Source organism: Eurytemora carolleeae, unplaced genomic scaffold, assembly GCF_000591075.1.
Source record: "Eurytemora carolleeae unplaced genomic scaffold, Eaff_2.0 scaffold322, whole genome shotgun sequence".
NCBI lineage: Eukaryota > Metazoa > Arthropoda > Copepoda > Calanoida > Temoridae > Eurytemora > Eurytemora carolleeae.
The window spans coordinates 240,003-255,228 of NW_019396223.1; the positions used below are offsets into that span (position 1 = coordinate 240,003).

General features: G+C 31.3%; 1 protein-coding gene across 1 annotated transcript in view; it reads left to right on the forward strand.

The window, feature by feature from the left end:
* The window catches only part of LOC111698601 (uncharacterized), a 13,360-nt gene extending 5,438 nt beyond the window's left edge, over window positions 1-7,922 (forward strand). The window contains exons 2-6 of the mRNA XM_023468967.1: window positions 4,271-4,353; window positions 4,418-4,470; window positions 5,635-5,824; window positions 6,180-7,373; window positions 7,580-7,922. Of these exons, the coding sequence (XP_023324735.1) occupies window positions 4,273-4,353; window positions 4,418-4,470; window positions 5,635-5,824; window positions 6,180-7,373; window positions 7,580-7,612 (1,551 nt within the window). The 5' untranslated portion in view covers window positions 4,271-4,272 and the 3' untranslated portion in view covers window positions 7,613-7,922. The remainder of the gene's footprint in view (window positions 1-4,270; window positions 4,354-4,417; window positions 4,471-5,634; window positions 5,825-6,179; window positions 7,374-7,579) is intronic.
* Window positions 7,923-15,226: the final 7,304 nt, after the last annotated feature.

A 15,226-nucleotide genomic window follows, 5' to 3' on the forward strand; every position in this document is an offset into this window, starting at 1 on the left:
TAGGTATGAGCTCCTCTAAAACCCGACGCGTTGAATATTTGAGAAACTCAGTGCATTGCTTTATTGATTTTTATTCATATACTATACTATATCTAAAAAACACTATCTAAATATTGTAACCTGTAAACCTTTATTCAATAAACTATTCAGTATTGAATGTATCCTATATCCAATAAATACTATTTAATATTGTAAACTGCAAACCTATATTCAATAAACTATTCAGTATTGCGCATTTCTACAGAAGGAAAACATACATATTTAAATTATCACGATTAAACACTTTAAATCTAGAAAAACGACAATATCTTCCACATTTTTGATTAGATATTTGTTTCTAGGGTACCGGTTTGAATCGGGCATTACAACTTTGAGAAGGTCACTTGTTATTAAGCGTACGCTCCCTTTATTTCAAACTCGCTTCTATTTGAAGTTTATCAATACTTTGCTTTTTCTTCTTATATACATTGTAAATCAAAAAAAAAAAAAAATTTGCGGATTAAAAAAAATTTTCGTTGATTTTAAAAATTTTTCAAAAATAAAAGTTTTTGAGGCAAATTTTTGAAAATTCGATCATCCATAAACCTTCCCTGGGGTCACTCGAGATCCCACACAAAATTTTGGCCCGATCGGTTCAGCTGTTTTGACGTTTAATAGACACAAACAAACAGAAAGACAGACAAACAAGCAAAGTATATTTATAGATAGATTTTTGTTGTATTCTCTAAACTTAATAGAATGGAGGTTTCCTATAGTTCCAACCCGCAACTATAGAACTCTATATTCAATATATTATATAAAGCTAAAGGGAAGAAGAAACCCGTGTCAGAATTACAAGGTAGGTTATGAAGTTCACTGCACTGGGAGTAGAATAATGAGGCAATTACAAACATTTTGTTCTAAGTAATGAACGAAATCCAAGCGATATTTCACATTTTTTTAAATCATAACATTCTGCTTGTAATTACGAACAAAATATCCTAAATTTCGAGAAAAAAATGATTTTACAAACAAAATGTTTTTAATTCTTCAAATAGTGCACTCATCCTAATTTCAGTCCACTTTGATAAAGACGGAGTTTTACAAATTTGGAAGAAAGGAGGTTTCGCCACAAACTCTGATTTTCTAATCCCTTTTAATCCAGCTCTTTACAAAGGAATGCAGATTTTTCGCATTTTATTTTTCTTTCAACATTGATTGATACAGGGTGTCCCACGAAACATGACAGTTGGTGAATAATTTAAAATGTCCTTCAATAATTTGATAAGTTGTTTGATACCAAAGATACTAATATATTATAAAATATTACAATAAAATTGAGTAAAATTTATTTGAGTAAAATTTTAACAAAACTTCAAATAGTACTTCCAGTATATGAAAGTTTTTTATATGACAGTTATACCATAGTAAAATTTATTTCACAGTAAAACATTTTTTTAAAGAAATAAACTGCAAAAAGTCTTTAATGTCTAATACAGTATGTGGAAGAAGACATTCAAAACTTTTCATCAACTCTCTCGTTTCGTGGGACAACCCTGTATATTAATATATGCTTTCTTTGATTTGATAGGATTTAAATTCATGTCCTGACAAAGTCCTTTTTTGCTTAATAAGATTTTTTAAGGATTCAAATCAAATCAATCAATCAAAAAATCAAATTTTCAGTTTATCAAATGAAGAGAATAGACCTTCCCTTATGATCTGTGTTTTTAAAATCGTTAATTAATGAATGAATTTCAATTTTGATGTTAACTCTAACTACCATGTCATTTATCATTGTCGATGAAATATTTTTACCCTAATTTTTATTCTGAAAAATAAATATTTTGTCTGATGGATTTGGGAAATTTTAAAGTTGCCCCAAACTATAGTTAACGGAACCGTTTCTGTATTATTACGTTACCCATCATTTTTAGAGGTGATGCCTTTATTCACAGAGGTGCCCTTTAAGCCTTTATTTGATCAATAAGTTGGTAGATATCGTTTTTTTTCTAGCTGAATAATTGTTTAAATCTTATAATTCCTCCATCACTTATACATGAAGAAACCACAGTTGAAAATTATCAATGTAAAGTAAATACCATAGATATCATTCATTTTATTAAATAAAGCTTCAGAGTGTAAAGTGTGAATTAACGAATCTACTCTGATAAAAATGAGTGTAACTTGAAATAACATCTACATTTCAATTTTTTTTAAAATATTGATAACTAAATTCAAAAGATATAAATACAGAAAATTTAATTTCTTTTAGCAAAAAAAAAGAATAAATTATTCAATTTGCATTGGGAAATAAATTATACCTGAGTGCTCTAGAATGTTAACTGTAAAATTAAGATATGTCTATTTTAACATCTAACTGCAAAAGAATAAGAAAAGAATATGTTTAGCATTTATTATCATATACTATTATCAATCTATTTGTAATGTGATTTCTGGCTTCTATTTAAATACATTGTATTCCAGATATGTTGTATTTCTGGTTTCCTATTTCAACACATTGTATTCTAGATATGTTGTATTTCTGGCTTCCTATTTCAATACATTGTATTCCAGATATGTTGTATTTCTGGTTTCCTATTTCAATACATTGTATTCCAGATATGTTGTATTTCTGGCTTCCTATTTCATTTTCAACACATTGTATTTCAGAAATGTTGTATTTCTGGCTTCCTATTTCAATACATTGTATTCCAGATATGTTGTATTTCTGGCTTCTTATTTCAATGCATTGTATTCCAAAATATGTTGTATTTCTGGCTTCCTATTTCAATACATTGTATTCCAGATATGTTGTATTTCTGGTGTCCTATTTCAATACCTTGCATTCCAGATATGATGTATTTCTGGCTTCCTATTTCAATACATTGTATTCCGGATATGTTGTATTTCTGGCTTCCTATTTCAATACATTGTATTCCAGATATGTTGTATTTCTGCCTTCCTATTTCAATACATTGTATTCCAGATATGTTGTATTTCTGCCTTCCTATTTCAATCCATTGTATTCCAGATATGTTGTATTTCTGGCTTCCTATTTCAATACATTGTATTCCAGATATGTTGTATTTCTGGCTTCTGGCTTCCTATTTCATTACATTGTATTCCAAATTTGTTGTATTTCTAGCTTCCTATTTCAATACATTGCATTCTAGATCTGTTCAGTTTCTGGCTTCCTATTTCAATACATTGAATTCCTAATATGTTTTATTTCTGGCTTCCTATTTAAATATATTGTATTCCAGATATGTTGTATTTATGGCTTCCTATTTCAATACACTGTATTCCAGAAATGTTGTATTTCTGGCTTCCTATTTCAATACATTGTATTCCAAATATGTTAACTTCTATTTCAATACATTGTATTCCAGATACGTTGTATTTCTTGCGTCCTATTTCAATACATTGAATTCCAGATATGTTGTATTTCTGGCTTCCTATTTCAATACATTTTATTCCAGAAATGTTGTATTTCTGGCTTCCTATTTCAATACATTGTATTCAAGATATGTTGTATTTCTGGCTTCCTATTTCAATAATTGTATTCCAGATATGTTGTATTTCTGGCTTCCTATTTCATTACATTGTATTCCAAATTTGTTGTATTTCTAGCTTCCTATTTCAATACATTGCATTCTAGATCTGTTCAGTTTCTGGCTTCCTATTTCAATACATTGTATTCCAGATATGTTGTATTTCTGGCTTCCTATTTCAATACATTGTATTCCAAATATGTTGTATTTATGGCTTCCTATTTCAATACATTGTATTCCAAATATGTTGTATTTCTGGCTTCCTATTTCAATACACTGTATTCCAGAAATGTTGTATTTCTGGCGTCAAATTTCAATACATTGTATTCAAGATATGTTGTATTTCTGGCTTCCTATTTCAATACATTGTATTCCAAATATGATGTATTTCTGGCTTCCTATTTCAATACATTGCATTTTAGATCTGTTCTATTTCTGGCTTCCTATTTCAATACATTGAATTCCAAATATTTTGTATTTCTGGCTTCCTATTTCAATACATTGTATTCCAGATTTGTTGTATTTCTGGCTTCCTATTTCAATACATTGTATTCCAGAAATGTTGTATTTCTGGCTTCCTATTTCAATACACTGTATTCCAGATATGTTGTATTTCTGGCTTCCTTTTTCAATACATTGTATTCCAGATATGTTTTATTTCTGGCTTCCTATTTCAATATATTGTATTCCAGATATGATGTATTTCTGGCTTCCTATTTCAATATATTGTATTCCAGATATGTTGTATTTCTGGCTTCCTATTTCAATACATTGTATTCTGCTGAAGAACATACATTCACAGTCAATACAGACATCAAAGGTAAAAAATCGAGCAATAAATTTTGTTAAAATATAATTAAAATTAATTCTAACTTCTAACTTAGAATCTATGGTGGAATACATTGATTCGGGATGGCATGGACAGGAGAGATTTAAGGTTTGTTGCTATTGTCATAATGCTTTACTATCAATGTTAATCCTGACACAATTTATCTTTGCCAATACTTTACTATCAATGTCAATCCTGACACAATTTATCTTTACCAATACTTTACTATCAATGTCAATCCTGACACAATTTATCTGTACCAATGCTTAACTATCAATGTCAATCCTGACACAATTTATCTGTACGAGAAAGAAGTTTAGTTTCAACCAATGATATGAGAAACTACTATACAGAAGCCTAGTATCAACCAATGATATTGGAGAACTACTATACAGAAGTTTAGAATCAACTAATGACATTGTACAGAAGTTTAGAATCAACTAATGACATTGAAGAACTACTATACAGAAGTTTAGTATCAACTAATGACATTGGAGAACTACTATACAGAAGTTTAGAATCAACTAATGATATTGGAGAACTACTAGAAAGAAGTTTAGTTTCAATCAATGATATGAGAAACTACTATACAGAAGTTTAGTTTCAACCAATGATATGAGAAACTACTATACAGAGGTTTAGAATCAACCAATGATATGAGAAACTACTGTACAGAAGTTTAGTATCAACTAATGATATTGGAGAACTACTATACAGAAGTTTAGAATCAACTAATGATATTGGAGAACTACTAGAAAGAAGTTTAGTTTCAATCAATGATATGAGAAACTACAATACAGAAGTTTAGTATCAACCAATGATATTTTGGAACTACTGTACAGAAGCTTAGTATCATCCAATGATATGAGAAACTACTGTACAGAAGTTTAGTTTCAACCAATGATATGAGAAACTACTATACAGAAGTTTAGTTTCAACTAATGACATTGAAGAACTACTATACAGAAGTTTAGTTTCAACCAATGACATTGAAGAACTACTATACAGAAGTTTAGTTTCAACCAATGACATTGAACTACTATACAGAAGTTTAGTTTCAACTAATGACATTGAAGAACTACTATACAGAAGTTTAGTTTCAACCAATGACATTGAAGAACTACTATACAGAAGTTTAGTTTCAACCAATGACATTGAAGAACTACTATACAGAAGTTTACAGAAAAAAGCCTTTGAATCCAGATCATTTGTCTTTTTCACTCATCAAAGTATAGATATAAGCCATGATCTATAGATCTATCCCATATTTAGGAAGGATGATGATGGCTTCTGGGCTATACGGGGTAAACGGAATATACCAGAGGAAACTAGAATGCTTAAAGAAGAAACTTATGGAAATGTTATAGAGAATCAAGACATAGATGAATATTCTGAATTTTCACAGGAGGACCTTGATAAACTACACAAGGAGTTTCTTGATATAATCAACAGTTTACTACAGGTAATACATTGATCAAGGTGTACAAAAGTCCAAACTTTGGTGTTTTAAATCTCTAGATCAAGCATTGGATTAATTAGTTCCTCTTAGGTATCTCGTGACGGTCGTAACCCTTAGTGATAATCTTAATTGAGGGATTAAGCATTGAATCTCAAGTTTAAAAGTGCCAACTTAAGATTAATAATATCACACAAAAATTCTCAGAACAAATGCCACAGCGTGAAGTTGTTCATAAAAAAATTTCTATGAAATAATCTACTCACATTCCCTTCTTGCAACACATGTCATAAAGCTTTATCAACCTCAGTGGCTATCCTCTTATTTTATGATTTCAATACATGATCATCCTATATTTTAGGATTATCCTGATGAAGACCCAGTTGCGCTCCTTGAAAGGGCATTTGAAACTGATGCAATTGAAGAACCAGAAAAGCGTGGTATGAAACCATATGCCCTGTTAGAGGCTGTAAATGGTAAACAAGCATTTGTTAAACCAAATGGTCTTTTTTCATCAATTAAAGGGAAAAGAAAGATGAAGCCCAATGGCTTATTTGGAGCTGTTGGTAAACGTACTATGAAGCCCAATGGACTGTTTGGAGCAATGGGGAAAAGATTGATGAAGCCAAATGGGTTGTTTGGTTCATTAGGAAAACGAAGTATGAAACCAAATGGACTCTTTGGATCCCTAGGCAAGAGAAGTATGAAACCAAATGGACTCTTTGGATCCCTAGGCAAGAGAAGTATGAAACCAAATGGGCTTTTTGGATCCCTAGGCAAGAGAAGTATGAAACCAAATGGGCTTTTTGGATCCCTAGGAAAGAGAAGTATGAAACCAAATGGGCTTTTTGGATCCCTAGGCAAGAGAAGTATGAAACCAAATGGGCTTTTTGGATCCCTAGGAAAGAGAAGTATGAAACCAAATGGGCTCTTTGGATCTCTTGGAAAAAGAAACATAAAACCAAACGGACTGTTTGAAGCCCTTGGAAAAAGATTTCCGCAATTAAGTGAATTGTACTCTTTAAGTTTAAAGGGAAACTTCATCAAGCCAAATAGTCTTTTTAATGTTCAGAACAAAAGAGGTTTAAAACCAAATGGTATGTTTTCCGCAATGGGAGGAAAGCGCCATTGGTCACCAATGAAGAAAACACTGAAGCCCAATGGGCTATTTTACAGCTTAAAGAGATCAGATGATGATTTGTTTGACCATGAGTATTACGAAATCCTTGGATTTGAAGAACCTAATTACGAAGAAGATGAAGATGAAAATCAAGTTGATCATGAAGTTGAAGATGAAATTGAACATGAAGTTGAAGATGAAGATGAAGATAAAAATGATGAAGAAACTGAGAATGATAATGGATATGATCCAATGCCAGTAAAGAAAGCTGAAGATCCAAACTTCTGGGCAGTTAGAGGTAAAAAAAGTGAAGATGATTTCTGGGCTGTTCGTGGTAAGAGGTCAGAGGAAGATCCAGATTTCTTTGCAGTTCGTGGAAAAAAAGACACAGAGAGTTCTAGAGGCTCTGATCTTAAGTCAATAGATGCAAATGAGGTTACTTAATACTTTATTTACTGTTCACTGTTTTAAATATACTAATTCAGTGTAACACCAGTCAGATGAGAGTGTATGCATTCACACCAGTGCTATGCAGAGTAAAGCTTCTCAATTTGGATCTGAGAATGCACTGGCGAGAATGCATGCAATTTCATCTGACTGGTGTTATACAATAACTAAGTGTTTAACTAAATATTGTTTAGATGCAAGGCCAGGGTCTGAACACTGATCACTGATCCTGTTTGCGAAATATGTCTTTAATGTATGTAGGCTGGTTGTGTTACCTAGTAATAATGGGAGAGAATATATCAGTTTAACTCCCCTGCTCTAGGGGTCTGTTTTATACATTATGAACACTGTGATAAATATTTTCAATCTGCGAATGATGAGGACAGGGTTTAGCCATTTAACGCCATGTTGTCGTTTAGCTCCTGGAAGCTTTTTCTGTAAATAATTATCCTTTGTTATGGTTTACCTGTTCTAATCTCGCTAGAGGCTGGGGTTGGTGGTATTTATTATCAGTAATAAAGCGTGTTATAAAAATTATAATATTTTTTATTTTGCAATATTCAGTTTATGTAGAGTTTATAGGCATGTAGATTGGAGAGAGACAAGAAATGGGAAATGATTTTAAATATTTTAAATGTTTTAACTATGGGTCAGTCATGTCCTACGTGTACAGTACAGGCCATTTTATAAACTACAAACATAGAAAATGTTTGATTAAAAAAACAAAGACATTTTTAATAGCAAAAATTAGCAGTATAAAAGATATTGCTGTGAACATGTTTGTGAATTTAAGAGGATTTAACCATTGTTACCAGGAAAGAACTCAATTTTCAATGCATCAGAGATCCCCAGGATATCATTGGAGACCCCAAACTATTGACCTGAGACCCCAGAGTACTGTTTTAAATGGAACATGTTACTGCACAATCGGTCATTTAAAATTACTCTACAGTTCCTTCAAGACGCTGGAGACACTTGGGATCATTTATGCAAACAATCTATTAAAAAATATTGTGTAAGAAGGGTTGTCATTGAAGATTGTTTAAGATCATCAAAAATTGAAGCAACCAACCTTCGTTAATGAAACAACAAACTTAAACTAAAAAACGACTTCTTCGCTTTTTAAAACGCAATCTTTTTAAAAACTATCGTTTTGTTTTTCGTTTTTCTTTGTCGTTTTCAAAATAAACGATCGTTTTTTTTTTTTTAAGTGAAAATTATCCATCCCCAGATATGTGCAATTATCTATATAATAAAACAAGACATTCATATATATATATATGTTGCGTATTGCCGGCCAAACCGATGGACTGATTGGTCTGAAATTTTCTGTGGATACTCAGGGGTGGCCGGAGGGTGTTTTTTTCAAAAAAAAATTTCCACGGGCAACAGGGCCATTCATCTAGTGATGAAAAAAGGTGTGATAAGCTCAAAAACATGTATTGTAATCTTAACTTAAATAACAAAGTCAGTGGAATCATTTTTTTTGAGGATTGACGTCAAATGCATTTTTCCATTATTTTCTCAGTTGCAATTGCAGCAAGCTTCAACCTAAAACATAAAAATGCGAAACTGAATTTTAGTCAATTTTGCACAATTCTGTAAAGTTCTGGTTGCTTTCCTGTCTTTAAAAAACGCAAAACGCTCTTTGCGTTATAGTTTATTATGTGAACTTTATTCTGGAACCTCATTTTTTTTGAGGCTGTTTTAACTGTTATTAGTTTGGTTTTATAAAATCAGAGCTCTAAAATATTTTAAGTAATAAAATCATGAAAATTTATTTCTGAAATTGTTGAGTTGAGTTGTGTCTAGTCATGTACAGTCTGGCTCTGAACTCAACATGCAGCGTGGCGTCGCGAACACTTGAACTTGAGAGCTGAATACAAGCAGGTTTCGATAAGTTTAAACACACTTATTTCTATACTCGACGAATTCACACAACTGTTTAACGGGTACCGTTGTAAATCAGGCATTGCCCTCTTGAAACTTCACTAACAGTCCCTTGAAGAAACCAAAACTTAAATCTTTATAAACAAACCGCAAGATCCCAACAAGACTTAAGATCCTTGAGAAGTTTCACATTCATAAAATTTTCAATATAACCGGCCCCATGCATAGATATATTATACAAAGTTCTTACGCCTCTCTTCCTTCTTCTGCGTCCACAATTACATTCCATTTGTCCACAGCTTATTTCATAATCACTACCAACAACCTGTATGTAAAAATAACTATCACTACAGTGAGAACCAGAAAGTTATGGAACAGACCCATGTAACATAATAATCTTTTTTTCACGTTTATTTTTTTCCAAATTTTAATTTTAACCGATGTGTGTAGCAAAAATAGAGGTCCATAGTAAATTACATTGTATAATGTCCATATACTAAATTTGCTATTAGTAAATATGGAAATCGAGTATTGTGATTAACCCATTCAATGTGCGTAGATATATATATATATAAAGAGTTTGCGCCCATAGCGGTACTGGCGTTGATAGTTCACACGGGATTGTAGCCGTGTGGATCGTGTCCTGGTTGACTTTGACAGTGTTGTACCTGGATAGATATTTTTCGAGGACTTGTTATGGAGTAGGCGTTTACAATAAAATAAAATAGCTGATGGTTGGATCAACTTAGTAAGTGATTTAAAAACTTGATATTAAAACTACTTGCTCCATGGAATATCATCCAACTCCCTTCAGTATTGCTTTAATGTCGTCATTCTATTTTTTTCTGCTAAAGTTGCTATAACTGTTAATGCATTATTTACCGGGGTGCTGTTAGCGTCATGAATGTATTTGAAGCAGAGTGGGTCAACTTTAGGGTCACAAGGTACCCTTTCTCTCACTTTCTTCTCATCAGGAACAGTCTTCACCAGGTATCTAGGAAAACAGACCAGTTATATATATAAATATATCTATATACATACTTAATTTGTTTGTTTGTTTGTTTGTGAGCGATAAACGTCAAAATTCCTGAACTGATCGGGCCCAAACATCGATTTTCATAAATTTTGAACATACACGATTGTTTTCAAAAATTTGGCGAACTTTTTTTTAATAATATTTTACAATGAATACAAAGAGAAAATATTTACAGTTGAAATGGAAGGTGGGCGCGAACCGCCCTGAAAGCTTAGTTAATATATATATATATATATATATATGGATGCTTTATATGGATGGTTTATATGGATGCTTTAAATAACAAAAAATTGTCTCCAAAAAATGTTTAACTTCGTATACTTTTGACAATTTACTAAAAAAATCAAATATGCAAAAAATTTATCGAAGAGAATGGCATGAACCGCCCTGATTTAGCCACACGCTGGGAGTTTCTAATCGTTATATCTTTGCAACCCAATGTCGTAGATTTTAAATATTTCAAATTATGATTTCTAATAGATCGAATATTATAAGTTAAAAGTTTGAAATATTAAAGGTTTACACCATCAGAGCTGAAAACTTTAGAATGAGATATCCTTAATCCCTGATTACTTAATCTGAGTATCTAATAGACACACTTTTGATTTTCTTTTTAAACAGTTCTTTCCTGGATATAGATGAGAATATCAAAAACAGGTTTTTCTAAATTAGAGAGTTCCTCCCATTTGTGTATATAATCTTAAATGGCGCGCAAAATTTCAAATTTACTGGCTTCTTATACGCGACTCTGATTGGTTGAACTTTATACACTTTACTGGATACAAGTACAAGATTAGGTTAGTCTTGATATTAAGAAAAAGAGAGAATCAAACATTAATCTCGATATCTACCATTCTAAAGTTTTCAGAGCTGAAAACTTTAGAATGAAATATCCAGATATCCCGTCGAATAATTAATCTGAAGATTAAAATCATGCATTAATTAAGCAATATTTAATCTGGAGATTAAGAAAAAGAGTGGATTAAGCCTTAATCCTGATATCCACCATTCTAAAGTTTTCAGCTCAGGTTAACCTTCATTTACAGAGTTCTGAGTTTCACAATTTAACTTGATCAGACAAAACTTCCCAGTTCGGACCTTTTTAACTCGTACATTGCCACTTTTTAACTCGTACATTGCCACTTTGTAACTCGTACATTGCCACTTTTTAACTCGTACATTGCCACTTTTTAACTCGTACATTGCCACTTTTTTATTGTTGATTAATCTTAATTCGTATTAAATATTTTATAAAAAAGACAGTTTATTGTTTTCGGAAGGGTTGAAAGTAATGTGCATTTCAAAATTACAATTATAAAATTTTGTTTGCTTTGCAAAACCGGCCCTTCAAGCAAATCTATTTAAAATAAAAAAAGTTAAATAAAAGAAAAACTGGGGGTACTTCAACACAATTCAGAGTTAAATATTTTTATGAATTGAATATAGAATAATACCTTTTAGTGTTGGCAACAACAAAACCTAAAATAAGACAGGATACTAGAAATGTATATTTCATTTCAAACCTTCACGCGTAGCAAGGCATACAGGCAAACTGTTTTTTTACTGATTAGTCCATTGTTGTTATTTTTTGTTTATTTCATGTTCACACACAATACTAATTGATAGGAGTGAATACATGTTTCAAGCTTTAACGAAAACGATTAAAATATTTAAATTCTTCGGTTATTTTGTTGTTGAGATTTGGTTTGTTAAAAATTAGTTTTTCGATATTGTATAATTATTCTTACAGAAAACAGAAAACAGAAAACAGAAAACAGAAAACAGAAAACAGAACACAGAAAACAGAAAACAGAAAACAGAAAACAGAAAACAGAAAACAGAAAACAGAAAACAGAAAACAGAAAACAGAAAACAGAAAACAGAAAACAGAAAACAGAAAACAGAAAACAGAAAACAGAAAACAGAAAACAGAAAACAGAAAACAGAAAACAGAAAACAGAAAACAGAAAACAGAAAACAGAAAACAGAAAACAGAAAACAGAAAACAGAAAACAGAAAACAGAAAAAAGAAAACAGAAAACAGTAAAATTTCGTTTTCTTTTTAATAACTAAAAATTTTGCCTTGACGCTTTTTAGGTATGCAACAATTCCAAATTTCAAATCCTTAGTGAACTTCTAACGTAAAAAGGAATAACATAGATGACACTTATTCACTGGTCCCCTTTTACATAGATTTAGATGAAATCCGTCGTCTTTGCAATAAGAACAGAGATCAGAGACCAAAGGGAATCGGTGTCATAGGTATAGATAAATACTTTTGGACAAAAAGGTTTTGTATATGATAATAGATTTTTTCTAAAAATCAAAAACTTTATGTATTTATGATAATAAATTTTATCTTCCCTTCATTTAAAGACTCACAACTGTACTCTTTAAACCTTTGTCTGATCTATAATTTGGAAGATATCGTTTTTATGCTACAGTGAAACCCTTAATAACGAATGCATCAGAAGAATTTATCAAATGTCGTCTTGACAATTTTTCAATGAGTTTTATACTATATTACGTAAATTTCAGTATTTGCGAAAATAAATAAATAGCCATCAATATGCGGGAACAGTTTTAAAGAGTTCCATATAATCATTTAATTAAAAATCTAAATATCTGCAACATTCCATTATTAGAAAGTGAAGAATAATAAAGTGTTTGAATTCTGGCCATTTTTGCCGTGGTCCCTTTTACTGTTAAAGATATGGATATCTTACTCATTAATTTAATATTACAAAGCTTATAGGGGACCTCGTTGAACTAAATATAAAGTCTACAGTTCCTTATTTAGGGACCATGCATGGACAAAAGCTTTAAAACTATATTTTCTAAATTTTGATTCATAATCAAAATAACGTCTGCAAAAATCCCCCTCTTCTTTATATGTACATGTTGACCTTTTCGCCAACTTTTGAGGGGACTGTACAAATTCCCTGTACACACTACACATTGCCTATCAGCATTCTATACTTTATACCCAAAGACGGTAGAATAGTAGAAGAAGAAGGGCATTAGGAATTTATCCGATTAGTGTGTACGCTCTGTACACTTTTATATGACGTCTTTGGCTGCAGTACTGGTTTTAGATTCAAACAATCAACATTAGAACTCTAGTTATCAAATAAATTAATCATTAGGTGCTAAAAATGGTGGGAAAATAACGACACGGTTATAAACTTCTACATTTGTTTTAATCAGTGATAGGATTGGATGCTCTCCTGCTAAAATAAAGCTAAAATTGTGATTTTGTTACGCATCTCATTAGTATGAAAAATACCATATATTTTAAAACAAAATTTGTTAGAATGTCATTAAGTTTAGTTTTGTTATAGTCTAAAGCAGAATTTTATGCCAGTAACGTGAGCAAAGCCCGAAAAAATTTGGTTTTAAGTAGCCAAATTTTTAAAACCAATTACATTGCAGTCTGTTTTAAATAAAGTTTATATAAAAAGAAAATAAAGTTGTGCATTTCTAAAGGCAAATTATGTAAAAAACGCAAGTTTTCGGTGATGGAAATGCTTAAAAGTCCTAAAATCGTTTTTAATTATAGAAAGGACGACATTCTTTGACTTCTTATTGAACCCAATTGAGGCGTCGGGTTTTGCGTATAAATCCCATAAATATGTACTTTCTAAAAATAAAAAAATCTGATTTTATCTTTAGTTTTAAAGAAGTCAAAATTCTCATCGATTTTTGCGTCAGAGCTGGCAACCTTTTTTACTGTACATATAATAATCCGTTTTAAAACTATAATGCACTTAGGGTTTCCACGAAATGGCTACATCTTTTGCGCAAAATTTGCGTTTTTTTCGCGCAAATTTTTTTTTGCGAACTTTTGCGCTATTTTAGCGCATGAAACGCAATGAGTTTTGCGCGGTTTTGTGCTATTTTTTGCTCAAAACCGGAAATATTTTTTGCGAAAGTTGCGCATGAAACGAAATTTTAGTTTTGCGCATTTTTTTGCGCAATTTGCGCAAAACCGCAAGTTTTACGCAAAATGTTACTTTTTAGGCAAGTTGTCAAAAATTGATATTCTAAGCTGAGAATTAAACAACTGAAGATTTATTCCATACATAAAAAAAATATTAACATACTAGTATGATAACGATTATACTACACTCAATTGGTTACTTTCAGTTACAAAAAGTTTAAATTAAGGGACCAAAATTAATAAAATAGAAATTAGAGAGTGTGAAACTTGGCAATATTTTAATCCTATTAAATAATTTCAAGTGACCCTTAAAAGCTTTGCCTAATCAAGTATGAATTATACTCTTAAATTTTTGTAATCAAATTTCTGAAATCTTTTTAATCTCATATAAAATAATGCAAGAAAGTAACCAATGCCTGAAGAATCCACTTTTAGGAAATATGCATGTCCAAAACTAAAATTGTCGAGAAAATTGTGAGATTTGAACTCTTCTTAACTGTCCTTGATCAATTATGTAAAAGTGACCCACAGGAAGAAATTCCAAAGATTTTTCCAGAATTGAATTCTAAGAAACACACACGGTCACCAACCGTTTGATTTTTACGAAATTGCGGAATTGCGCAAAACTCTAGTTGCGGAATTGCGCAAAACTTGAGTTTCGAAAACGCGGAATAGGGAAATTTTGCGCGAAATGACTTTTGCGAATGATTGCGCAAATTTTTGTTTTTTCGCGCAAAATTGATGCCCAAAGAAAGAAAAATTTTGCGTTTCGTGCCACAAAAATTGCACTGCACTGAATTTGAAAATGTTTGAATAACAGAAAATTATGATTTGATATTAATATTGTCTTGCACAGTGTGTACCAATAAACATGGAAATTAAGAGAGACGACTTGAAAGTGCATATTTAATTTCCTTAAATTGACGAAGATTTTTTTTCAAGAATAGATTGTATTTAACAAGAGCTTTCCAAAAA